Here is a 24,093-nt window from a genome sequence, read left to right as displayed (position 1 = left end):
GCTTAGGAACAAATGTTGTAGGGATCCTCAAAGAGTCCCAGCCATAGTGCTTTGTGCCTTTCCAATAACTTATGTCAGTCATAGGTATGTGCGTGGATGTTCAGAAGGAGAAAGCAACATGGAGGACAGCGCTAAATGAGGCAGGAGCTGTGAGGCTGCAGCTGGTCCATGTGTCCCAGTGGCAGATCTTGGCATGGGCAAAAAGCTGCTGCAAGTACAGCCACGAAAACACACTTTTATCAGGCTCTGTTTGAGGCTTTGGTATAACAACAACAGATGAATCAATTAATACTAATTTTGTAAAAAATACATAACTTCTTGTACTTTCTTACCAAAGATGTCTTCAGTCACTTTGCTAACAAAGCAAGAGAGAAAAAGTCAATGTTTCCTCAATTCCCAGATCTACACATTTTACAATGTTAATGTCTCATTGCTGTAAAGGTTTCTTTTTAATTATATTCACTGTCACACTTCTTTGGTGGTATCTGAGAATAGAAGGGGAACAGAAAATAAAAATCTGTTTGATCCCAAGTTACCCATTAACAACATATTCCTAAGTTCCCTAACTGTAGAAGGAACTGCAGAACATCAAGAGTGGTCACTCTGTCTATATAATAATAAGTCCTGGTTTGGTATTTAAACTGTGGCACTTGCAATGGCACGTTCCTTTGCATTACATAAAAAGAAAGCTCCGCCTCTTTTTGGAGAACCCTTCTGTCATCCCCCATAAAACCCACAGTGGAGACAGGTTTTGAAGCATCCTCCCATTTATAGGGAAGGGGATTAGGAAGCCAAAGGTATTTCATACAAATGTCTAAAGATTTACCAATGGACGTGCCACCTGAAGTCCCTAAAGAAGATGGCAGACCGAAGTGGGACAATAAGTTCCAGTATATCTTAAGTTGCATTGGATTTGCCGTTGGCCTGGGGAACGTGTGGCGGTTTCCATACTTGTGCCAGATACACGGAGGAGGTAAGGTTGAAATAGGACTCTGCCAAAATATTAAGCTGCTATTCTAATATAACTGTGCTAATTTATGATGGACACGGAGCTTACATATTTGTATCACTTTCTTTTTAGCTATCTAATTCTCAAATTCTCATAAATGTTTTGCGCTGTTGTCTTTCTCTTTAGATTGGCTTTCTTTGTAGAAACACATTTCATTTTTAAAGGATGCATCTGTTTAGGAAATAAGACCAACTCGATGCTCAGCTCTGACACTACTACTACAGCCCTGATGGGAGGAGGAAGCTCACTTGCAGAAGCCAGAAGTCCTGAGAAGGCTCTAGTGAGGCAGCTCTCCAAACAATTGGCAGTGGTGCTTCCCCAGGAAAACAAGAGTCGCTCCTCTCCCTTCTCAGTCACCTTCAGGAGGTAACCCACAAGCCAGGGCTCAGTGAAGCTAAATGACACTTTCTGATGGCTGTGAAGCTGCCTGAAATGCTCAGCTGATTTAACACAAGCAAGCTGATACTGATACCTGTCCGAGCTTTTCTGTGGGCACCATTCCCATAAAGAATTGCTTTAAAAGCAGCCAATTTAGTAAATATGAGTGGATCAGGAATAGTAACAGTTAGCTCACTGCTTCCAGCAGCTTTTGAGAGATATCATAGTAACCTGTCTCAAGCAGAGCAATGTAGCAAATTATTTAAGCCCAATTTTATTTGTTATCTTTCAATTAACAGGATAAGTACAAAATTCAAACTGATAGAAACATGCAAATGGCAGAAAAAAAAATCCAATCTCATTCTATAAAGGTATCTGCATTGCTTCATGAGCTACATATATTTGAATAAGCCAAGGAACCATGAGCTGATGCTGTCATTAATAGCAGGAGGTATTTTAGAAAGAAGCAGGCACCAAAGGACTCTGAGCACCTGAATGAATGAAATCAAGCAGGCTGGATCAGCAAAAAGCATCCTGCCATGCATAAACAATGCACTGGGAAGCAGATGGAGATACTGCTACAGATTCAAACGTAACACTTTTCAAAATCAAGTCGATAAAAATAAAATGCAGAAGATCCCCAAGATTTGTTTGAGATCTGGAAAATGTATGGTATGTGGAGTGATTTCAGTACTCAACCCATTTAACTCACAAAGTTGAAAATAAGTGCAGATGAGGACATGGAAATTATTTTGACAGCAAGAAGCTCTTTAGTAGTGAAAATGTAACAGCTGGAAGCCACTGTTGCACTAATTCAAGTAAGAAAAAAGCAGCAGCAGTATGTAGGTGTCTCCCAGGAGACTTTATATTATTTATTTTCAAGATGTGAAACCCAGCAAAGCACTCTCAGCTGCTTACCATAACCAGGTGGCTAGAGAGCCATAGCTATGAGCATGCCATTTCTCCGTCAATTGGAGTGGCTGGAAAAAGCCTGTCTGTCACTTTAGCTAATGACACACACATAGTGAGGCAGGATATGCACCTTTAGAGGGACATCTCCAATGCAGAAATGGCATGGGGCTGAAGGGAGGGCATTCTGGAGTTGGACAAACACCCTGCAGCATCTAAGGTGGTCTTGGATGCTTGACAGCATGTACTTGAGCCGTACCCAGTATGTCCAGAGCAGCATCTTTGGGTCTCTGGACCCAAAGACAAAGCAACATACATCTCATAGGAAAAGCCAGCACTTACACAGATTTTTCAGCATTTCATTTTTTGCAGAACTGGATTTCAGTTTTTCTTCTCCTGTAGGTGCATTACAGAATCACAGAATTGTAGGGGTTGGAAGGGACCTCTCAAGATCATCGAGTCCAACCCCCCACCAAAGCAGGTTCCCTACACCAGGTGATCCCACTCTAAACAATTACTGAGAGTGAGAAAAGGTACAGTCCTACAGCTCACTAAGCTCTAGGAAATGCAGACCAATGACCTGTGTTAAAGGCAAGCTAAAGGAAAGCTGCTTGGTGTCATGCTAAATCCTGTGCTAGCATATTTCCAAATGACTCATAAAGTTCATCTTTAACTAGGCAAATTAATTACAGGAAGCCAAGAAATAAGTCTGGGCTCCTCCATGGAAAGTTAAAAACTTAGATAAAGTGTAGGATGGAGAGGGCTAAGAAGAACACTGATGACACCTGGCAAACCAGTGGCATGCCATGCTATTGCCAAGCACAGACAGCTACCAACAGCAGCAAGGGTGGTACTGGAACAGGCTGCCCAGAGAGGTGGTGAATGCCCCATCCCTGGAGACACTCAAGGTCAGGCTGGAGGGAGCTCTGAGCACCAGACCTGCTGTAGGTGTCCCTGATCATCGCAGGGGAGTTGGAAGGGATGGTCTTTAAGGATCCCTTCCTGCTCAGTTCTGTGGTGCAGGTGCTCTGCTTTACTACAAGCATGAGACAATGGTAACAAAATAAAGCTTGGTGTATGGATGGAGAGCCAGTATTTGGTCACTGGGTTTTAACAAAGGGCCCAGAGGGCTCAGCTGATGACTAACAATGTGCTGACAAAATTCTTTGGGATTTATAAATTATTTATCCTGGATAGCAGTTGTTGGGAGAATTTGAGTGACTAATGAACAAGACACCAAGAAGACAGAGCTGTTAGGTTTACATATGTGCATAATGTGATTGCACTTTCATTCCACAAATTTCAGGCAAAGATGTGATTTGGGGTTGAATTTTTGAAAGCAAACAACGCAGATGCAAAAGCCCACTAGATTTTCAGGTGTACTGGCGCGCATCTGAAGATGTGAACAGCAACATGGTTAACTGTGAGACCCAGAGGTGGTGACTGCACCACAGCTCCAGCCATGAGCACAGCAAAATCTTGTATGGAAATACACAGAAGTCCGAGTCTATGGGTGAATGTCTTCTGGGGTTTAGAGCCCATTTTCACCAATGATCCAGGTGTTTAAGAGTTAGGCAATGGGCTTTTCCTCATTTCTAGATCTTTTAAAAAACAAGAGATAAAAATAAGTGCTTGTATATTTGTCTCATGTCAGCTGTTCTCCTCAGACCTCTGAACCTTATTCATAGCACATTAGTGTTACTCAGTAACTCGGATCTAATATAATATCAGTTTTGCTGACATTTATCACCTGCTTTCGTTTACTGATTATTTGGATTTATTGCCTGAGTTAAGTTAGCTATTTACTTTTCATGACTAATGGATATGAAGGTTGTTTGCTGCAGCAAGCGGAGATAAATATAAAGGTTCCCGGGCAACTGGGATTGAAAAGATATTTCTAAATGATCTGGTATATATTTTGTCACCTAGAACTGAGACTCAAACAGATCATATAGTCATAGATCTACATACATATATACATGTACAATCACCTGAAAAAAAATTAAAAAAACCCTCCAACTGTAACACACTACAAATTTGTTCTGATTCCATCTGGCATACATTTGTCTAACCAATGGGTAAAAAAAATTCTCTAGGCCTGAGCCTACTGGAAAATGCATTTAATACAAATTGCAGTTCTTTTTAGGAAAATAAAGGCACCCTAAATTCCTGCAAAAAGGGTACAACATCCATGTACTTCTGAGGGAATGGTTTCTAGATATTCATAACCCATGTCTGACCTTTTGCTAAAATCTGAATGACAGCTTGCTATGAAATGCAGTTGCTTGACTCACTGCATTCAGAAGGAAACCAAAATCTGAGAGAAACAACACGTAGGCCTAAAAGGAATTGTAAAAATATAAACAGATAAAAAGAAAAAAAGTATGTTGCAAAGAGCAGAACTTTTCACTATTTGACAGAACAATTAATTCAATTATCACCCGCCTCAGCTTTTCTCTGAGAAGTCGAGAGAGTTGGGCTCTGTCCTCACAAGGAAGCATTACAGGGCTGGAAGAACAGGTCTGTGGAGCAAAGCAGTTGGTCCTTGGGACTCAGCATCCACCTGAGAGTATTATCTTTAATCTCAGGCTTGTACCAGCCTGACCTTAGTCCAACCAAAAGCCGATTTATGGATGGAGTGCTTTACACACACTTCCAGTATCTGGGCAGACAAGGGAGTGGTCCTGATCTAGGCAGAGGAATTGCATTTCCATAGGCCAGGCATTAGAAGAGAGTATTGACTCTTCTTTCTTTTCTCAACCTGCGCTTAGTTCTTATGCTTAAATCTTTCTCTGGTACGTGGAGTAAGTGTGCATCATCATGTTTGTAGGTACAGCCATCAAATAACGGCACCTTTATTTGCATTCAGTGCATACTTTGCTTGGTGAGTGAATGGAAAGGCTTCCTTGAGGTGACGTTACAGTCACTCTACTTGTTGATGCCATGCTCTGTTTCCCCTTCAGCTTGCTGGTTGCTGTGACTCAGGGTTAGACGGTGCTTCATCATCAGTTTCTTTGGCTACACAGCCATCAACAGCTCTCGACAGGCTCTCCTGTAGTTCATGTTCTTTTCCAGACTGCCACATGTAGGTGCTACACAAACATTGCACCCTTCATGCCATTCATGTTGGAGTAGGTCCAGAGGATGATCAGAAGACTGAAGCACCTCTCCTATGAAGAAAGGCTCAGGGTGTTGGGCTCGTTTAACCTTGAGAAGGCTCCAGGGAGATCTCACCATGGCCCTTCAGCACTTAAAGAGAGATTATAATCAGGGGGACTGATTATTTATATGGACAGACAGTGAGAGGACAATGGGGAATGTTTTAAACTAAGCAAAAGGAGATGTAGACTACATATTGGGAAAATTTTTCACTGAGAGGGTGGTGAGGCACTGGCACAGCTGCCCAGAGAAGCTGTGGATGCCCCATTACCTGAAGATGCTCAAGGCCAGGTTGGATAGGGACAGCTGAGCTGGTGGGGGGCAGCCCTGCCCACGGCACAGGTTTGGAACTGGCTGATCTTTGAGGTCCCTTCTGACACTCTCCATTCTATGACTCTGTGATCAGAGTGTCATTTCCCAAGCAGAAGGCTGAATATAATTAAGCCATAGCTTTTCCAACCTGATTTACTTGTAGATTGCAATAGAGTACACTGAAAATGCTTCTGGCTGAACAGGGGAGTCTGCACTCATTATTACAGGGTTATTTCCAGGGAGGTATGATATGGGAGATAGGTGCCTTGTGGAATGGCTGCAAGGAAAGGCTCAGCATCCCCAGACTGCGTGCTCAGGAGCCACAACCCATAGCTTGGACAGGACATCTGACTGCCAGTAAGGTGAGAAAGTTGCAGAATTGGCTGTATTCCGATGATCTCACTGGGCTTGAACAAGAGCACAGGGCTGAGGAAGGCAATAGATTACAAAGCTCCCGTGGAAGGGCATGAGAGTTCCTCAGTGTTTACACAGGATCTCCAATGCCTGCCTTCAGTCTAGATTTCATCAGGTGGTTAAACACTTCAAATAAATGAGCTATTGTGGTTCTCACACTCCTCTGAATCTCTCGCTTTGTTCCTGATACTTAGGAAGCTCCTCTAAGTAGGGGGAGTGCCAAGTAGGGCTCCCAAGCATCCCAAGTGGGGACCTCACATCCTGGAAGTCAACTGTGAGACTCCTCCAGAACTGCTTCTTAGTGTTACAACATCTTAGGAAACCAGGCCACAGAGATATTTGTTTTCACCTTTGGCAAAGTAAAAGCATCCTCTCATTGAGAGGGGCATTGTGCTTTTCCCCCCATGTATTTCTTCATTAAAATAAACAACCAAAACACTATTAAATAAACAACACACCTTGCCTGGGTGTTGCATATAGTTACTGCAATTATCTAGCAATGGGTATTGCAATTCCTAGCTCAAAATGATTTGACTTATATGCCCCACCTTTCTTAACAGTCAGTGATTACCAAACAGAGGCAGCTCCAGGAAGAGCTCAGAAATCCATGGTAACTCCCCACTGCCTTTTCCTTGTGAAGGGCTGTGCAGAAAGCTGGATTGCTCTGCTCCTTCAGCATGAGGACTGCAGTGATGGCATAAAGAGATGTAGAATTGCCAAGAGTGATGAAAGGGCACAGAGCTGCCACAAGTTGATAGGAGGATGGGAAGGTGTTGACACAGCGTTTCTATTTCTGTTTCCCCAAAGAAAAGCCATTTTGAGGGCACAGTGTCTGTTGGCCATGTCATGCCAATAAACATCCATCTCTTAGACCATTTTGACTCAAGTAGACAAATGGGCAGAAGGGTTGAACATACCAATGAGATGTCACTTGGTCTCATGAAAATCAGTGTCTGTGTAAAGAATAGAGACCCAAGGCAGTGCACATCATCCTGCAACAGCCAGAAGCACATGCTGTCTCCCACTCAATAGAGATAAAGAGGAAAGATGTAGATGATGAAGGATACAAACCTGGATGAAACCAGACGTCACAGCTCCCACAACTCACAGAACAGTCTGGGGCCTGTTTCCAGTTTCCCAGCACCTAGAGACTCTTGTAGAATGTCACGCAGAAATGTGGCCTCCTGAGGGTCTCCAGTGTAAAGTCCTGCTTTGCCAGTGGGAAAGGGCAGCCCCTCAGCTTTGGTTTGATTATTCTCAAGAAAAGAGATCATGAAAAAAGACATCAGAATGGAATGACCCCTGCATTCCAAGAACTGTGGTAATTGTTAATGTTTTACAAGGGCTAGCCATAAAATCTTTCCGATTTTTGGAGTTTCCAGGAGCACACTCCCTGGCTCATGTATCTGCTCCTATCCTCACACCAAAATAAATGCAGGAAAGGATGTGGATTCTTAGAGCTTCTGTGTTCATGAGGGCAGTCCTGCAGCACTAGTGGTCCTGCCCTTTCCTCCTTCATTACCATCACCAAAACCACCCACAACCAGCAGCAGTTCCTGGACATCCACATCACCAAGTGCCTCTCTCAACACTTCTTATGAGGACTTTGTTACAGTCATGAAATAGAGGAGATAACAGCAATTTGAACAAGGTGCAGATAACTGTATGGCTTAATTGCACTTAATTATGTTTTCAGGGGCATTCCTGATCCCATACTTCATCGCTCTTATCTTTGAAGGAATCCCACTGCTGCATCTTGAACTTGCCTTAGGACAGTGCCTGAGAAAAGGCAGCATCAGCGCCTGGCACACCATCTCACCTTACCTAGGAGGAGTTGGTAGGTCTCTGGGGATATCTGGCCTGAAGGAACCACAGCTGGGCTCCAGCTCAGCACTTATTTCCTACAGACCCACATCTGATGCTCAGTAGTATATCACTCCCATCAGGTGTCACTCCAGACATATGGGAGCCTAAAATATGAACCTTTTAGCCTTTGATGTGGATGCTTGAAATAGGAGAACTGGAGCGTGTCTTTGCTGTATGCAGGAAAATGGGATTGGTGGTGACAACTGTGCTTGTGGAAGGAAAGGAGTGGGTAAGAACAGCTAAGGGTAAGAGGGCAACTGGGAAGAACAACAGAGCAGCAGGATGGGATTTTCAGCTAGATTCCTCTCCCACTACTAAGCAGGTCCAACTTCCTTTTGCCAAAAAAAAAAAAAACAAACCCAGCAAGCAGAATCTGTGCTGTAGATATTCTTTCTCCTTCACTGTAGGAACACAAGATAGTAGTTTAGGGCACATGTGCACAGTATGGGACAAAATAGTGCCCTTTTGCAGCTATACTGTGCTGTGAAACTTCAGTCTCTTTTGGTCTGCTGTTAAAGTTATGCCATGTTGTAAAAAAAAATAATACTGAATTGTACACCACATCAAAGCACTTAATCTTCATCTTTTAAACAAGTAGTCTAAACCTCAGACTCTTCCTGCATCAGATAACATCTCAAGTATTTTGTAGGAACTGGGACAACTCAAAACCCAGCGCTTTAGAGAGCATGAAGCTCTAATTTCTGTCTCAATTTTATTTTATTTTTATGAGATGAGCAGCATTCTGTGCTTAAGCTTCCCCTACATGCCCTATTCCTATGCTAGCTGTTCAGATTCTGGTAACAAGGAGCCAGCAGCTCAGTCTTCATGTACTCTGAGCAAAGTGTCATCTCCATCTGGAGGCCAGATTGGATAAAAACCCTGCCTAGCTTTGACTTCATAGCAAGAAATCAAACTAGAGATTTAGCGGGATCCCTTCCAGTATGAATTTTCCCAGGCTCTACCCAAATGGAAGCTGCTTTTGGAAGTGGGGTAGCACCAGTAAGTCAGGAATGGGGTATGTTCCCAGCTCTCTGTCTGGAGAGGACTCAGTAGCTCAGGTACCCTGAATGTCTGAGCCCAGCAGGCCAGTACTCTTAAAGAAGCCAGCTGTTTCTCACAGTGTTCATATTAGACAACCTCAGTGAAGTCACAGAAAACTTTTTTCCTTCCCTATGGCTGAAAGTGACTCTGGCACAACCTCAGATATTGTCCCTACAATGCTTGAGGAGTTGAGGGTGAAAGGCCCAAAGTTGTGGGCCCTACAGCTCCTGCTTCTGGTTTCCCAGAGCCCTGCTCTTGGCATTTGTCACCTGCTTGCTCAGGTGTCTGCCTCCTGGCACAGAGTCCCCTAGAATGGTAAAAGACTGAGACCAAGGCATGAAACAGGGGAGCACCAGCCTTCTTAGAGCAGGGCTGGTGAAGCCAGGGGCTGTACATCAGAGCTGAGCACACAAACACACATCATCCCTGTGAAGATCTCTGAGAAGAAAAAGGGATCTTGAGAAATTAGGAGATGTGATATTCCAAGAGCAAGTGCAATGACTGGTAACTTTTCCCAGTTTTTCTAAGCTGAAATCTCACATGTCTTCTGCAGGGGTTGCTTCATGGATGGTGTCGATTCTGGTGAGCTTATACTACAACACCATTCTAACTTGGGTGATGTGGTACTTCATCAACTCTTTCCAGGAACCCCTTCCATGGAGCATCTGTCCCCTAAATGAAAACAGAACAGGTAACTCCTGTTTCAGTGTTACTGCAATTGGAGTACTGCAGACATCAGAGCCTGGGGACTAACAGGGAAAAGGAACATTTGGTTTACTTGCTTTGCCAATATGATGATACAGGGACTACTTGAAAGACCATCCAGTGCTTTTGACTATGAAGAAACAGCCTTTTATCAAGATACTCGTGACTGTTACCATAAACTACATATCAAGACAAGTAAGATTGCTGATATAACTGCAAAACAAATTTTAGACACCTTTCAGTAACTGGCTTAAAGGAGATTTGCTCACAACAAGCCAGAAGGTCCACTACTCCTTTGATTTCAGACTAAAAAACTAAGTAAGTGTTTAAAAAATAATTAAAATAAATAACAATATTTGAGATGGCAGAGAAACTATTTGAAGACAATTAGTTACACATTATCCATTACAAAAACTCTAGTAAGACACAAAAGAACATATCTAAACAGGATAAAAACTGTTCTCTGTTCTTCAAAATGACTTTTTGGCTTTTTTTTAGTGACACGTTTCTTAACCAAAATTGCCTTTTTTTTTTACATCATAAACAGAGTATACTGCTAAACTTGAATGAGATTGCATGTAAAAAACAGCAACCCCACTGCTTTCTGCTCCTGTAGAGAGTTGTTTCCTTGTTACAAAGCAAGTGGGCAAAATATTACCACATTTTGATGTTTATTCTTATGCATTCCACGTCCTTTTTTTTTTACAGGGCTCAATGAAGAATGTTATGAAAGTACTGCAGTCAATTATTTTTGGTACAGAAAAACTCTGAACATAACACCCGACGTCACCGACAGTGGCACGTTACAGTGGTGGCTTGTTTTGTGCTTAGCAGCTTGTTGGGCAATTGTGTATCTATGCACAATTCGAGGGATTGAAACTACAGGAAAGGTAGGAGGACACAGAGAAGTAAATATCTCAGGGTATTATCCTGTGCTCTGGATGTCATTCTCCAGAGTTCATCAATTTCACTGCCAGGTACCACTTCAGTCCCATTTCACCATGCTCCTTGTCCAACAAAGTGGTAACAGCAGCCCAGATAGCTCAGAGATGTGCTTCTCTCCTTTTCCTTTGCAAATGCTCTTTGCCCTAGTAGTTCCCCCTGCCTGTTCTAGGAGTATTTTTTTAATACATTATTACTAAATATTACTGAAGCATTTTATAATTTTTAACCATGTTCACTTGCAACTGTTTTATCTAATATTATTAGGATGGCACATAGCAAAAACTTAAAAGATCAGTTTATGTTACCGTCAATAACTTTGTCTTGTCACTTTCTGACTAGGCAATTTATGTAACAGCAATATTTCCTTACGTGGTCCTAACTATATTCCTTATTCATGGACTCAGTCTACCAGGAGCCACCGAAGGTCTAGTGTACCTTTTTACCCCTAATGTAAGTATTACTGCTACTGTCAGAAACAATGCTTGTTCTTTTTCTCCCCTCAGATCTCACGCTATATATTCATTTTGAGGTTCTCTCATTTTTTCTCATCTTCTCAAAGGGACAGGAGTCCTAGATCCCTCCATGTGCTGGTCACTTCAGACAGAACTCTTTACACTGTCCAAAGTCAAAGTCAAATTTGACTACCAAGTGCTTGCTATGAGCTGCAGGCATCCTTGTAGCTCTGCCTCAGTAATAAAAAAACCTCCATAAAGTGAGGTGAAAAGAAGAAAAGCAGCACCCACTGACACAGCAACCTCTGAGCTTGGGACAGCCAGTGGGAACACAACTGCACAGCTGGCCTTCAAGGCCCCAGCAGCTGCTCTGTGACCACCATACCCTTCCTCTGTGGTCTCAGTGCCCATGGGCAGACTTTGCCCTTCTGAACTTGTCCATCCTCTACTTTTCTGGGGAAAAAACTGATAAAACTAGTGTGGAAAAACGCACTCTGAGTTAGCTACAATGGAGAGGTGTATGGCCATCAGTGTTGCTTGTCCATAGAGCCTTGACTAATAGACAGTGAAGACATTCTTAGAGTCAATCTACCAACATTAACAATCAGTCTATTTTGACAATCTATACTGATTTCACTGAAAGGAGCACCACTCTCCTGTTCTGCAGGCAGTTGCTGGCTGTCAAGGCTAGATGTGGATAAGCCACATGCTCAAAAGATAAGCTCATGTAATACAACTACAAACTGCTTGAGTAGGGCGAGTTCAGTACCTTTTTCCCCTCCCAACAGGGATATGCAGTGTGTGAGAGGAATGGGCTTGCACTACTCGCATTATTCCAGGTTCTCAAATGGCTCTGATCATGTTTTTCAACCTGAAAAATAGAAGAACATGCATCTAATTGCCAAACTCCTGCGATACAGCAGTGGAGAACAGGTTTGGCCAATTCAGCTGTAAGAATAAATCAATACCAGCATCCTGAATGCCATCCAGGTGATTATAGGCTCTAAACCAGCAGTAAGGAGCTCTTAGGCTCTCTCCCACGGCAAAGTAGTAACCAAGGCGGCAATTCGTGATGAAACAGCATGAAGCCAATGTCTGCCTCATCTGTTACCCAGCCTGACAAGCCACAGTTCAGAAACACTGGGTATATTCCTTTCTTATCCCTCAGGATACCAATGTCCTGTTCTTCCTCAAACATGGGAATTTTTATCTTCCTTCCTCGCTCCCTCCTCTCCCTGCCCTCCAGCCTAAGAAAGTAAATAAGCTGCTGGATATGTTCATACAAGTTACTCAGAGTACCTAACCAAGAACTTCTTTTGATTTCTCTACAAAGCCTCTCTTCCTCTGCTCTCTCATTTGTTAAAAATTGTTTTCTCACCCTCTTTTTGGGATGCTCTTTATGTTGTCTGTTTGATATGAACGACTTTGTTTTATTAAAAAACATTCACCAGAAGTGCTGGGGGGCCTGAAATGCTAAGAGCTAATACTAATGCCTGGAAAAGCGAGAGAGTACACAGCATTAACAGCCTACAGGTATTTATCCACTCTAGAGACTGTTAAGTACAGACCAGCTTAGTCTGCAACAGGAACACAGGCATTATGGACAACAAGTCAAGAAACCCAGAGGTACACTGCTTATCTAAAAAGGGACAGCAGTGAAAGAAAGCTCAGACACAACACCTCTTTCATCCCTTTCATCCCATGATGACGTGGACAGCTACTTGAATACCATCAGAGCTCAGAAAGGACAGTCTGAGCCTTTACAGGAGAAAAGGACATCCACTTTTGTAGAGCTCAGACAACAAATGCACCCTCACAGCAGAGCAATTTAATGTCAACCAGTACTTCAACTCAGTGTTCAAATACATCAACTAAAAGCCTATTTTCTGCGATGCTCTACTTTAATGAAGAAAACAGATCTGACCAATATGGCCAGAGCAGCACTAGGCCTGTTGGCATTTGGTTCCAGTCTGGCTGTCAGCTTTCTCTAGATGAGCTCAGATGCCTTTGGACATTGCACAATGAACTTAATGCAAAAGTTAGATTTTTGTGTATTCAGTGTATGAATAACAAAGCCTTGAGGTACTGCAGTGCTGAGGAACAAATCATCATCAAAAAAGGTCTTCTGTAGATTGAAGTCAGAATCAGACCAACTGCAACCAAACTGCAGCTAATGCAGTTCCCAGGGTTGTCCTTGAAGAGTCATCTGAGGATGATTTTGGCTATAAAACTAGATTCTTATCAACGAACTTGGACAAACTGATGCAACAGCCTGGTAAGTGACATCAACAATTAGTGTTATTACTGAATAGAAATTTCTATGACAGTTTGCTTTGTTAAACTAAAACAACTGTTACAGAGGCTTTTGACTGACAAGGTTAGCAAAGACAGTAAGAATACAGCTACTACATTTCCTTCTAAATTTGTGTTTTTAGTACTCGTTAGAAAAACACATAAACAGTAACTACATGCATATGGATCTTAAATACAGCAGGCTGTGGTTTTATTTTCATGAAGGAGTGCACAGCCAGCTTTTTTTTCCATCTAACACTTCCATTCCTTAACTTCTAAAACATATAATGAGCATTTCTTTTCCTTGTCTTTCAGATATAAAGAAGCAAAATCCCTGGCTACGTGGAAACAGACAAGAAAACAAAATTAAGATCTGGAAGTTAAGCTTGCAGAACCTCGAAAGGGAAAGCAAGTGTTGTACATGAAGCAGAACAGGATTTGGAACAGAGTCCTTTGGAAAGGTCTTTGACTAATCAACCAACCAAAACAAAGCTCTCACAGGCAGCAGAAAAAGGATTCTGTCAAGCCTTTATGGGGTTCAGCTTCTGTGGTTAACTGCATCAGCTCAGGAGCACAAATGCTTCTTTCTCCAGCCCCTTTCACATCTAAAAGTGTTTCAAGGAGTGTAAATATCTGGGGGGGGTTCTGCAACAGTAAATGCTTACTTTCCACATTACTTGTGTTCACCTGTTCACATTCTGATTTGATTTCTTCATCCACACATTTCTAGCTTCAGCACATTTAGCCATTTAAAAACATGCTTGTGAAACCTACAAGACAAATTACTGAAAATGAAAAATAACCTTTAGGCTCATAATTACTGGCTTATGATCAGATAAAAGACCTTGCCATGATGTTCTTAAATTGGGCAGTTGTACGGAAACTGTTGAATCACGGCCTGAACCACTGATTGATGACCTGAGGTGAGCACTGAGTCAGCCACAGGAGCACAGGTGAAGGCAATTCACCTGCGTGATCAGAAGGGGTGGAGTCTGGCTCCACCTCTCCCAGACCCCATTTAAGGGCTACCACCACTGGGGAAGGATCTCTTATTGGGGATCCCTCTCCTGTGGAGTTATTGGTGAGCCTCAATGATCTGCAAAAGGTGAGCTTTTCTTTATTTACTGGTTGTCTGTTTACCACCCTGATAAGCCAAGCAAAACATACCATCCACCTCATTGTTTTCTGTGAATGCTCTTCTTTTGGGTTATTCACCCTACAGCAGTATTGCTCAACTTACCGCATGTGTTAGGTTTACAAGGGTCTTTTCTAGGAGTTCTTAGCACAGCTCCCCAAAACAAAGGTAGGCCCAACAGTAAAGTCCACTGGCATCTGGATGTGTGTATGCTAGTACAGTGAGTTGGCCACATCACTTACATCACTTTTCACCTGCCTATTTTGACTGTTTTCTTCAAGCTGAGGTTGAGTAGCATCTTCCAGAATTAGTAAATGTATTATATCTAGGGCCAAACTAAACTAACTCCAACTTCATGTGTTGGAAGACGCTATTCAGGAACGTCAGGTTTATAACAACTGCATTTGTCAGCACCAACCATTGGCTTGGCAGCACGTAAATGGTCAAGACAGCAAAATGAACATTTCATTTCTGCACAGCAGTCTGCTTCTGGACCTGCATGAGGGCATAGCAACATGCATGCCAGTATTGAAGGGTTTGGTTACAATCTTCCAAAATCCTAAAAGATCTGCGAGCCCAAGCTGAAGCACTTCAGCCAGCAATGGTTTCACCTATCTGCTCGTTATACTGTACTGTATGAAATGTAACACCTGATCTCCTGTGGTCAAAGCACTGCCATGCTTGCAGAGACAGCATATGGGGTTTATCCAAACTGAAATGAATGCATCACTCTCATTCTTCAAGCTCAGACCAGCTTTAGAGAAACAAAGTACTACAGCCTTTTTTTGGCACACACGTATTCCTATGCATGATAGTGGCAATCTGCTATGGTCAACAGCCTAGAGGTGTAGACATGACACACAGCACACAGTTCAGCCTGGATGACTGGGATGCCAATTTTTTCTGTGCTCAGACTGGTGTAAAACAAAGTGATGTGCTCACCTGTATTTTGCGTGTTACTAGTAAGAGGCCTTTACTTTTAGATGACTTTTAATGGCAAAATTTTAGTCCAGTTATTTATTTAAATTGTAAACTGTTCTTTTTAACTGGAAAAAATCAGATTTTTGTTTCAGCTAGTTTCCTCTATTAAATCTCCCCGTCTCAAATCAAATTCCAAATTTCACTCTATTAAATTCTCCTTCTTCCTTCTTTTTCCTATGTTACTTTTCACTGTTGTTTTCACAGTAGTTTGAATTTAAGATTCTCATTCTATTTTTTTAATGAGTATTCCATTCTTGGATTTTAGATTTTTTGTTGTTGTTGTTTTCAAATGTGACAAAGGTTAAGTATTTGTACAGTTTTAGGATGATAATGACATTAGACTCTAAGTTACTCAGTATGTATAATAACAAGAAGAAACACACTGAACAAAAATGTAACATACTGTCTCCATTGTGTGCTTACTATCTGTGTAGAAATGCTTCTATTATCAGACAAAAGAGCTGTATAACTGCATTAATGAGAGTTTTAAGACCAAACAGATTTTATACATATTAATAACTCCTTCAGAAACATCTGCTCTAATTACGTATTTTGAACTAATTTTCACTTTCAGTGCACATTGTGAATTGTGACACCATCTATTTCACATGTGAAACAGAGCAGCAAAGAGAACAGAGAGAAAGTTTAATTCCTAAATAATGCATTTATTCTGATTATTTCAGCTGAACATCCTGAAAAATCCCCGTGTATGGCTTGATGCAGCCACCCAGATTTTCTTCTCTCTCTCTTTGGCTTTTGGAGGGCTTATCGCGTTCTCAAGCTACAATCCATCAAAGTAAGTAGAACTGCAACCTTTACATGTTGGATAAATTCTTGCAGCACTTCATGCAACTTTCTAAAATTTTCAAAACTTGGCATACTTTTAAGGGATCTTAACAGCTGCTGTCCTTCCAGGTTTTAGTGTCCTATTTTATCATTTACCTTTTTTTTTCTTTATGCTCTGTGGATATATTTTGTACAGATCTACCTTTTGCATACAGTACTAATTGTTAATGTGGAAGTCTCCATTATATCACAGTGGGGGTGTGGATAGACACTGCTTTTTTAAGCCAATTTCCTTACTTGAATCTACTTCTAGAAATGACTGTGAAAAGGACGCTGTGATAGTAGCAATTGTGAACAGCATAACATCCCTCTACGCTTCCATCCCAATCTTTTCTGTTTTGGGGTTTAAAGCAATCACAGGCTATTGGGACTGCTTGGACAGGTGAGAAACTTCCATTTCCAGTGTTACACAGTGGTTTCTACCCCTAAATAGATCACATGTTACTTGAAGACATGCACATTGCTAAAAAGCAAACATATTGAGAAATCTAACAGAAAAATATAGATCATCATGACATGATTGGAGTAGTATTTGTATGGAGTAAAACATTACAGAAGAATATATTTGAATTAGTCTATATAAACAACACACAAATTAAGGATCATATCTTAATCTCAAATTAGCATTAGAAATAGTTAAAGCATTTTTCTCTTCTACGGGATTTGTTAAGTTATTAAATGCAAGAGATGGAAATGGTATGGGCATATAAAATAAGAATTGAAATCTATCTCAGAGACCTGACTTTGTATCTGAAAATTAATGATATAATATATACAATATTATTATTTGTAAATATATTTATATATTTTATATATATATACAGGCAAACACATCATTTATATACAGGAGAGAATATATCCCGTGTGTACATATGTACTTATCTATCTGTTATATATATATATATATGTTATTTATAAAAATATCTACATATAGGAGATATAACTAAATAAATGGGGATATATATATATGCTTATATATATACATGTTTAGGAGAAAAAATTATAAGCATATATATCCCTATGTAGTATTTTCTTTGATTATAAATCACACTGAAAGTAAACAATTTTCTATTAACATCTGAATGCCTAACATTTCCACACATTGGCTTCTCTGACAGAAATATTATCAGTGTCATCAATGAATATGATCTTCCAGAACAAAGCATTACACGACAGAACTATACAGACTGGATTACGTTCCTGAATTCATCGAATCCTGAAAAACTTGCTGGTCTCAAACTGAAAAGCTGTGATCTTCAAGAATTTCTTGATCAGGTACCAGTTGCTTCTAACAAAACAACCCTTAACTAACTAACTAACTAAATATGATTATAGAAGAACCGACAACTATGTTTACCTTATTTTTACTTTGCTTGTAATTAATATATATATTTTATAAAGTCATAAAACATTTCTTCAAAATTTCAAATATCAGCACTACCATAGGGTAGTGCAAACTGCTGAGTGGTACAGCATTCAAAATGATACATACTTATCACAGAACTAGTCTATGCTAGCCAGCATAGCCTAATTCCAGAGGACGCAACATAAGAGGTGACAAAGTTAAAGCTTCACTATTCCCACTGATTTTATCTGACTTTTTGATTGTCAGATGCCATATTTTTATATACTCTGCCATAAATGTATCCCTTTTGACCTTAGAAGGCCAGCTTCAGAAACACATTTACAAACTGTACAGCTTAATTAGGTGCAATGACAGGAAACAATCACTCTGATTATCTTGCCTAGCACAAACCCTAAAAACAATAACATTCTAAATTATTCCTGATTTAAGTCAACCTTGATTTAGACTGTACCTCAGAAAATAATGTAAGCATAAATTCTGGTCTTGAGGTTCAGAATGTGAAGATGCAAGGAGCATATTACAGAATCACAGAATCAGAAAATGGTTTAGGTTGGAAGGGACCTTAAGTAGCACTCAGCTCCAAAGCTCCAATCTCCTGACATGGGTAGGGTTGCCATCCACTCAGATCAGGCTCCCTAGGGCTCCATGCAATGTGGTATTGAACACATTCAAAGATGGGGCACCCACAGCTTCTCTGGGCCTAAGAAATAACGTTTAGGCCCTTACAATGTGTACTTTGTGTATTCTGCAGAGCGTATCAGGATCTGGCCTGGCTTTCATCGTGTTCACTCAAGCTGTTATCCTAATGCCAGGTTCACAGGCCTGGGCCATCCTGTTTTTTGTAATGTTGTTCAGCTTGGGCCTCTCTTCCATGTTTGGAAACATCGAAGGAGTCTTCACGCCTCTTCTAGAACTTCAAGTTATATCTAAATCAATACCTAAAGAGCTTCTGTCTGGTAAGATATTTGGTTTGCTTTGTTCAAAGAAGGTGACTTCTGTATAGATGCATAATGATCAACTGCTTAGTAAATATCATAAAGGGATTAAGAATTTGTAATATTAACTTAGCTATTGTGTAGTGCTAAGTCGAGGTAGTGGATTATATTTGCAGAAGATAAGCACATAGATGAGGTAGCACTTTAGCATATTGGCCTTGCCATTGTCCTTAGCTTGCAAGAGCTGTTTCGGTCTGTGAGCACTCATTAAATTATCAGGACTGGAGCCAAGCTTCTTTTAAGCTGTTGCATAGATCAGGAAGAGCTTTGTCTCCACTGAGGCCTTTTGACAAATAAAATACTAAAGTAACAAGTGAAACCAGCCAGTGTTCCCTCTGTGCAACAACTTACTGCGTCCCATCTTATCTTGACTGTAAGACAGATTACTCGCCGTATTTCATTCAGAACGATAGCACTACCAATTATTTAACATTTACTGAACAGATACTGAGGAATGACTGCTTACTGTTCAAAGCTGGAATTTTTTCCAGCTGAGATGCTCACCAAATCCAACCTACTCTTTAGGAATTGGGCTCCCAGTTGGACTTGTTCATTTTGGCTTTCTTTGCTGAAATGTAAAAGCCTGCATTAGCAAAAAGAAACAAGAAAATAAAAGGAGAGATCCGACTGTGAGACTGATCTATAAAAATTTTGGTAGTTTCAAGTAATGGATTAACACCTGTATAACATTTTAATGTGCCACCTAAATCAGATTCTTCTCATTCCACAATATTTTATGTGGAAACAAATCTATTCACAACTTGATGAGGTAACTGTATATACATGTGTTTGTACTTAAACCTTGGGACATAAGGAGGCCTCCTTCTCACCTCTGGGCCCCTACCCACCACAGGTCCCAGCTGTTCATGCAAACAAGTGACTGCATGAAAATGAGAACTAATGAAGTGAGCTTCAAAATTACCATAAAGCAAGGCACAGTCTAGACTACTTGCTTTGGAACTCTAATAACTGAAGGATACTTTAAGTCACAGGAGTGCTTTTGTCGTGCAACCCACTGGTGCCTTTGGTCACCACACAGGAGAAAACTGAGTTTAGGAAGTGGTATCAACTAGGTCCATACATGGGGAGAGAATAAAAGTCACTCTCACACAAGCAAAAACAATTTAGAACAAAAATAATCTCACCAAGTTCAGTTCTCTGGTAACAAAGGTATCTTTTTTTCTTCAGGTATAATATGTCTAGTTTCCTTCCTTTTTGCTCTATGTTTTACCCTGGGTTCAGGGAGTTACTGGATTGACATTTTTGACAGCTACGCAGGCTCACTGCCTCTTCTAGTCATCGCTTTCTTTGAGGTGATTGGGGTTGCGTATGTCTATAATATTAAAAGGTAAGCTGGAAATGCAGACTTTTTACTCATACAGGTAAATGCAGTGTCCTCTCAATCTGTGCGTGTTACATATAGATACAAACACTAGCACTCCAGGTATGCTTTCCCATTCTGTGAATATTACTATCATTCTTTGCTTCAAGTTTCATGTATGTAAAACAAGAGAAATCAGCATCTATTGTTTGTCCAAGCAGAGTTGCATTGTCTTTGAAATATCCTTCTGTTACTGCCATTTCGTTCCTTATATTCTTGCTTTTTTTTTTATCTTCTGTTTTAGTGTCAACATTTATGGTAAGCAACATACAGTAGCTTTCTCTCATTAAAAGGGTCAGCCAGCATGTTAAAAACCTCCTCAGTCACAAAGACAGATTAAAATCACTCTTTAGTATAAAAGCTTTCCTATGTCCTTCGTAATTGTAAATACCAGGAATCTCAAGTCATTTTAATTGAGATTAAGCTTATCTTCTCTAATTGGGATCTTTCAAGTCCAGAAATTGTCCCAGTCCTCAACAAATGTTAGTTTTCATCATTCTCTTTACTCTCGTGCTTGCTGGGACTTACACTTTGGTCTAATTTTCACTCTGGTACTCGAGTCATGGAAGTCCCAGTATCTTCTGAATTAGATGCAACAGAATTGCTGTTAACATGTTTATTACTCACCTGTGGTTAGAAACTTACACTAGCAATAAGTGCTTGGGTTATGTAAACTGACACGCAACATTCATTTCAGGGGGAAAAAAAAGCTCTACTTATTAACACCTACAGCAAGTTATTAAGTAAAGGTATGGAGTAGAAAAGATTCAAAGAGCTGTGCCACATGTTTAAAACTTTCAGAAAGAATGCTGAGAAAATGAGATTGTTATCACTAAGCTCTGACAGTTCTATACATACCTCTTAAAAGGTTCAGTGAAGATGTGAGATGGATGACTGGACGAAAACTAAATATCTACTGGCAAATCACATGGAGGTTTATAAGCCCTCTGCTCCTGCTGATTGTCTTTGTGGCCTTTGTTACTCTCCAGATACAGAAGACGCCAAGCTATGCAGCCTGGAACCCCAAATATGTACGTTCTCTAATATTAGCAACGCTTAACAGAAGTGAGGGTTGTATGCTTTTCTCTCCAACCAGATCCTATAAAACCATTTCTGTTCACTCCTTACTTACACAATGTAGTCCAAAGTGACGAAATGCTCAGTACAAGAAGGCTCCAGTGTGCACAGAGATTACAAGGTTACAAATACTAAAATGGCTTTCCAGCAACAAGGGCATCTTTCTGAGAGGTCTTGTGTCACCATGCTCCATATCTTTTAGAGAGGCATGCAATGGAGAGAACTGCCAAGTGAAATGGCTCACAGAGACTCCATAGCTACATCAGTTTCATAAGTGATGCGCAGCTCCAGAGCTGCAAAACAAACACTGAGCATGGAAACATTTTAGGAGCCTTAGGGGAGACCTTATCGCTCTTGACAATGATCTGGAAGGAGGTTGTAGCAAGGTAGGGATCAGCATCTTCTCCCACATAACACTGACAGGACAAAAGCTTTATGCTGTGCCAGGGGAGGTTCGGGTTGAGTATTAGGAAAAATTTCTTCTCAGAAAGAGTGGTGAGGCACTAGAACAGGCTGCCCAGGGAGATGGTGGAACTACCATCCCTGGAGCTATTCAAGGAACGTGTAGATGTGGCATTTTAGGACACCGTTAGTGGGCACAGTGGTGAATATGGTGACAGTTGGACTAGATGATCTTAGTGATCTTTTCCAACTCAAGTGATTCTGAGTTTGCTTAAGAACAACTGATACCAATGGGACACTGATGATGTATGACTGTGCAATGTAGACAGACAGGAAGGGAAGGAGGCAGTGCTCCAAAAACAGTGCTTGTTAATTCTGTGCCAAAGTCTTGCTGGTGTTGAAATCATTCAATATGAACAGTTGCAGCTTCTTGTATCTCTCTCGAATACAGCCTGTGTAGGGGTCAGATCAATTTTGGCCTTACAGTGCACACAGATTGCAGTAATTCTCACAGATTGACACAAGCCTCTGTAGTGTAATATATGCAGATGGTGGAATAAGATCTACAAAAAAAAAAGCCTATAAAAAAATTTAGTTACATTTAGACTCATGAGAAGGGTATACAGAGAACATAGCCTCTGAATGAAACTACTGTAGAGGAAAAATAAAACTTCTGCTACCCTTAATAAAACAACGTAAGAAAATGTATATGGAAATCATAGCAAAAACTTCTGTAAGTTCTCTGACCACTTTATTTTTGTCTGAGTTTTTTTTTTTTTTTTTAACAAAAATCTTCATAGGAACGCTTCTTAACAAAAATCTTCATAGGAACGCTTCCCTACAAAGGAACAGAAAGTCTATCCACCCTGGGTACAGGCCATCTGTGTGCTGTTGGCTGCTCTTCCTTGTGTATTTGTACCACTGGTAGCACTCATCCACCTGATCAAACGAACGTGCAGAAGCAAGGACTCAAGCCTTACACCGCCAGAAATGTTTTCATGTCAAGAGGTTAACAGCAGCTTTTCTCATCCCAAGAAAATAAATATTCTATCTGTCTGTAAGTAAAAGATGACAGCTTCTGTTAGACGTGATTAGATGCGTCGCTCAGCTTATATGGTTAATGCAGTTCTGCTTACAGCCTACCATTAGCACTCTATAACGTTGCTGCTATGTTCTCTTTATTTTCAACTTATGTCACAACTCTTGCTGTGATGCACCTGCATCCTGTCCTGAAACCAACCTACCAACAAGCACCAGATCCATTGCCATGATTCTTTTCATGCATTGCCAATTTCATGTCTCCCTGAGGCCAGATCTTCTAAACCTTGAAAGCCTGACAGTTATTTCAAGTGTCCTCTGTCTTCCTTCTCTTCTCTTTCCAATAAACAGCATTCCTAAAGATCATCAACATAAAAATTAAAACCCAAGGAGCTACATTTTCTTTCACTAGCCCTCCCACTTAGAGAGTCAGAATGAAAGCTCATGAAGGTGACTCCTTGCTTAGTCTACTTTTTGTAAATCCCTTTATGCATTTAAACAGTAGTTATTTCATGATTATTCTATAATCTCAAGCATTGCAAATAAAGCATCAGCAATTAAAAGAACATAATTAAGCAAAGCTGAGTAATTAATTTTGCACAAACACCTTAGCTAGCACATTCTAGGGATTACTGTAGTGGAAAATACAATGAGAACAAGCATTCCCAAAGATCAATCTTTGATTTCTCATGCTGAACGTGATAAATGACTACTGTGATTAAAAAATATCTGGAAGTGTCTTAATGTGCTGCAACCTTACATGGCATGACCATGAAGCTGATATTTATTTAAAAACAGGTTACCCTGTACTTGCTTGCAGATCCTGGCTGTTCTGATGGGAGATTAAAGGTTCCTTTTGCAGAGATACTTGAGCAACCAGTAGCTTCTGAAAAAAAAAAGACTGAGAAAGTATGGGAGGGTAAGGCTAAACAAAGTCTAATTAAGAGTCAAGAGAGACAGTTTCAGTATTTAGCTTTGTGATAAGCTATGTATTAATAGAGCTTTACAAGGGATAGCAGGCATTTGATCACAAGCTGAAAAAGAATGAGATCAACTCAAACCCCTCACTGACGTTACTTCTCTCCACAAAACACACCAACTTTCAGGCCGATTCTCTCAAGCAGTATGGAAACAGAGTTGTTGTCTCTAATTCCTTTGCAATAGCCTGAAGGGTCACACCAATGGAGGCTCCATGGTGGCATGACTTTGGCAAGATGATGACTAAGAGACACAAGGGAAGGAGACAGGCTCACTTGAGAGATGAAAACAATGGTGAGGGATGACTACTGACTGACAATGCTGTTTCCATGAGGAAGCAGCAAACATCAAAGCCTAATGGAGGGAGCCATGCTGAGAGGAGCCTGAAGCTCGTGGGAACAGCTTTTGCTCA

At 40.7% G+C, this 24,093-nt stretch overlaps 1 protein-coding gene and 1 long non-coding RNA gene across 2 annotated transcripts; one reads left to right on the top strand and one right to left on the bottom strand.

Moving 5' to 3' along the window:
• The first annotated feature begins 528 nt into the window (after positions 1 to 528).
• On the top strand, positions 529 to 23,422 carry LOC136058554 (sodium-dependent neutral amino acid transporter B(0)AT3-like). The gene is made up of 12 exons (XM_065752094.1): positions 529 to 973; positions 7,878 to 8,018; positions 9,642 to 9,779; positions 10,502 to 10,683; positions 11,078 to 11,188; positions 16,282 to 16,394; positions 16,698 to 16,826; positions 17,563 to 17,719; positions 18,562 to 18,766; positions 19,994 to 20,153; positions 21,055 to 21,217; positions 22,494 to 23,422. The coding sequence occupies exons 1-12, from the start codon at positions 811 to 813 to the stop codon at positions 22,728 to 22,730; spliced, it is 1,899 nt and encodes a 632-aa protein (XP_065608166.1). The 5' UTR covers positions 529 to 810; the 3' UTR covers positions 22,731 to 23,422.
• LOC136058561 (uncharacterized) lies at positions 5,102 to 19,325 on the bottom strand. The gene is made up of 4 exons (XR_010623136.1): positions 19,272 to 19,325; positions 11,960 to 12,061; positions 7,253 to 7,437; positions 5,102 to 5,545 (listed from the first exon to the last, which is right to left on the bottom strand). It is a non-coding gene; the product is annotated as an uncharacterized LOC136058561 (long non-coding RNA).
• Positions 23,423 to 24,093: the final 671 nt, after the last annotated feature.

The sequence above is a fragment of the Cyrtonyx montezumae genome, unplaced genomic scaffold (assembly GCF_038088225.1).
Source record: "Cyrtonyx montezumae isolate F1298 unplaced genomic scaffold, pur_monq_1.0 scaffold_8, whole genome shotgun sequence".
Classification (NCBI taxonomy): domain Eukaryota; kingdom Metazoa; phylum Chordata; class Aves; order Galliformes; family Odontophoridae; genus Cyrtonyx; species Cyrtonyx montezumae.
Note: the sequence above shows the minus strand (reverse complement) of the source record. Positions and strands in the feature narration are given on the sequence as shown.

Excerpts from the sequence above, each read along its gene's own strand:
- LOC136058554 (XM_065752094.1), top strand. The coding sequence starts at position 811 with ATGTCTAAAGATTTACCAATGGACGTGCCACCTGAAGTCCCTAAAGAA. Across the intron at positions 10,684-11,077 it reads GGATTGAAACTACAGGAAAG|GCAATTTATGTAACAGCAAT; the intron begins GTAGGAGGACAC and ends CTTTCTGACTAG. Across the intron at positions 20,154-21,054 it reads TATGTCTATAATATTAAAAG|GTTCAGTGAAGATGTGAGAT; the intron begins GTAAGCTGGAAA and ends ACCTCTTAAAAG.